Source organism: Nannospalax galili, unplaced genomic scaffold (assembly GCF_000622305.1).
Source record: "Nannospalax galili isolate Female #2095 unplaced genomic scaffold, S.galili_v1.0 scaffold630, whole genome shotgun sequence".
Taxonomy (NCBI): domain Eukaryota; kingdom Metazoa; phylum Chordata; class Mammalia; order Rodentia; family Spalacidae; genus Nannospalax; species Nannospalax galili.
The window spans coordinates 158,120-160,254 of NW_008328084.1; the positions used below are offsets into that span (position 1 = coordinate 158,120).

Genomic DNA, 2,135 nt, shown 5'->3' on the forward strand with positions numbered 1-2,135 from the left:
CCATCCATAACTCTTGTTCCAAGGGATCCAATGCCCTCTTCTGCCCTCCTCATGAAGGCATTGCATGACACAAGTGCACTTACACACATGTAGGCATAGTACTCATACACATAAAAGAAAAAAATTTTTAAAAAGAAATATATTTCTAAGATTTAGATATAGCCAGCTCCCATCCCTGCTTCCACAGCAGCATGTTTGTTTTCTCCTGAAACTGAGATGGTAAATGAAACACCTTGGATTCAGTTCCATACCAGGTAACTGAATCTAAAACGAAAGAATTGGCTGTAGAATAGAGAATTTCTGTAAAAATCCAACTCTATCAGAAATGTATTAAGATTCATAAGATGTGGTAATTTTTCTCATTTCTATAAAGGAAATGGAAAGTTGATGACCTATTGGAAAGCAGGCAGGAAGATGAACGTTTTTGCAGCTCATGTTCACCAACAAGACGGTAAGCCTGGAAAGTGACAGCAGGCGGAAGGCCTTCCGTCTCAACATGGACCTCATTTCTTCAAGAAATTTTCTGCTCAAAGTATGTGATTCATGTGAAATGAATTTGAAAAATATTTCAGGAATAATTATTGGTAAAAAGAACTATTCCAGAAAGAAGCCTCATGAGTTTAATGTGTGTGAGAAATCATTCCTTACTCCTGTAGGAGAAAAGTCATGTAACTACGATGAAAAAAGGAATGTCCTCAGCCTTTGCCAGACTCTTACTCAGCCAATTTCTGACAAGCCTTTTGAGTATAATGGAAATGGACCAGGCTTCCATAAGGAAGGAGCCCTTTTTACAAGTCAGATGTCTCAGATAGGGGAGACACTCTACAAATACACTGAACGTGGAAGACCCTTCACTGACACTTTAAAGCTCAGTGTATCTCAGAGAATGCCTTTGGATATTGAGCCACATGAATGCAGTGTTTGTAGGAAGTCCTTTTTAGTGGGTTTACAATTTGGACATCAGAGAGCTCTTACAGGGAACAGTCCTTATGAATATAATGAATATGAGGAAATCTTCTGTGACAGTTCAGCTTCCATTATTCATCAGGGAGCTTACAAAAGAATGATTGCCCAAGAATATAAAGTGAGTAACAAAACTTGGGAAAAGTCAACTCTCTTTAAACATCAGATGGTACATGCGGGGGACAAACACTATGACTACCACAAAACTGGGAAAAATTTCAGTAAGAAATCACATCTCACCCAGTCTCAAAGAGCTCACTCAGGAGAAAAAAATTTTGAATGTGGTGACTGTGGTAAAACTTTCTGGGAGAAATCAAACCTTACCCAACATCAGAGAACACACACAGGAGAGAAACCTTATGAATGCACTGAATGTGGGAAAGCCTTTTGCCAGAAGCCACACCTTACCAACCATCAGCGAACGCACACGGGAGAAAAACCCTATGAATGCAAGCAATGTGGAAAAACATTCTGTGTCAAATCAAACCTCACTGAACATCAAAGGACACACACGGGGGAGAAACCCTATGAATGTAATGCGTGCAGAAAATCCTTCTGCCACCGGTCAGCCCTGACTCTCCATCAGAGGACACATACAGGGGAGAAACCATTTATATGTAACGAATGTGGGAAGTCATTTTGCGTAAAGTCATACCTTACAGTACACCAAAGAACTCACACGGGGGAGAAACCCTATAAATGTACTGAATGTGGAAAAACCTTTTGTGAAAAGTCAGCTCTTACCAAACACCAGAGAACTCACACAGGGGAGAAACCCTATGAGTGTAATGCGTGTGGGAAGACCTTTAGTCAGAGATCAGTACTCACTAAACATCAGAGAATCCACACAAGGGTGAAGGCACTTTCAACATCCTGAATGTTCAGAAGCTTTCTTAACACCTGTCAGATTTGTCATACAATTAAAAAGCTGAGATTAGAGACTGCCAAAGAATATAACAAAGTACTAGAAAATGCCATTTTATTTAAATATGTGAAGACTTTCAAGAAAAAGTAAAACTTTTCATAGAAAGATTGTACTGAGGGGAAATTGCTCATGTAAATAATGTGGTGAAGACTCTTTGGAATTTCGATTTTGTAATGTCATCTTCCAAACATGATACCAAAATTGTATTGTAAATATAATGGGCAATATTTACTTGTGTCTTGTGTTC

At 39.0% G+C, this 2,135-nt stretch overlaps 1 protein-coding gene across 1 annotated transcript in view; it reads left to right on the top strand.

Annotated features, from left to right (window-relative positions):
• The window catches only part of LOC103743854 (zinc finger protein 248-like), an 18,934-nt gene extending 17,094 nt beyond the window's left edge, over positions 1 to 1,840 (top strand). The window contains 2 exon segments of the mRNA XM_017801022.1: positions 370 to 417; positions 420 to 1,840. Coding sequence (XP_017656511.1) covers positions 370 to 417; positions 420 to 1,840 — 1,469 coding nt within the window.
• Positions 1,841 to 2,135: the final 295 nt, after the last annotated feature.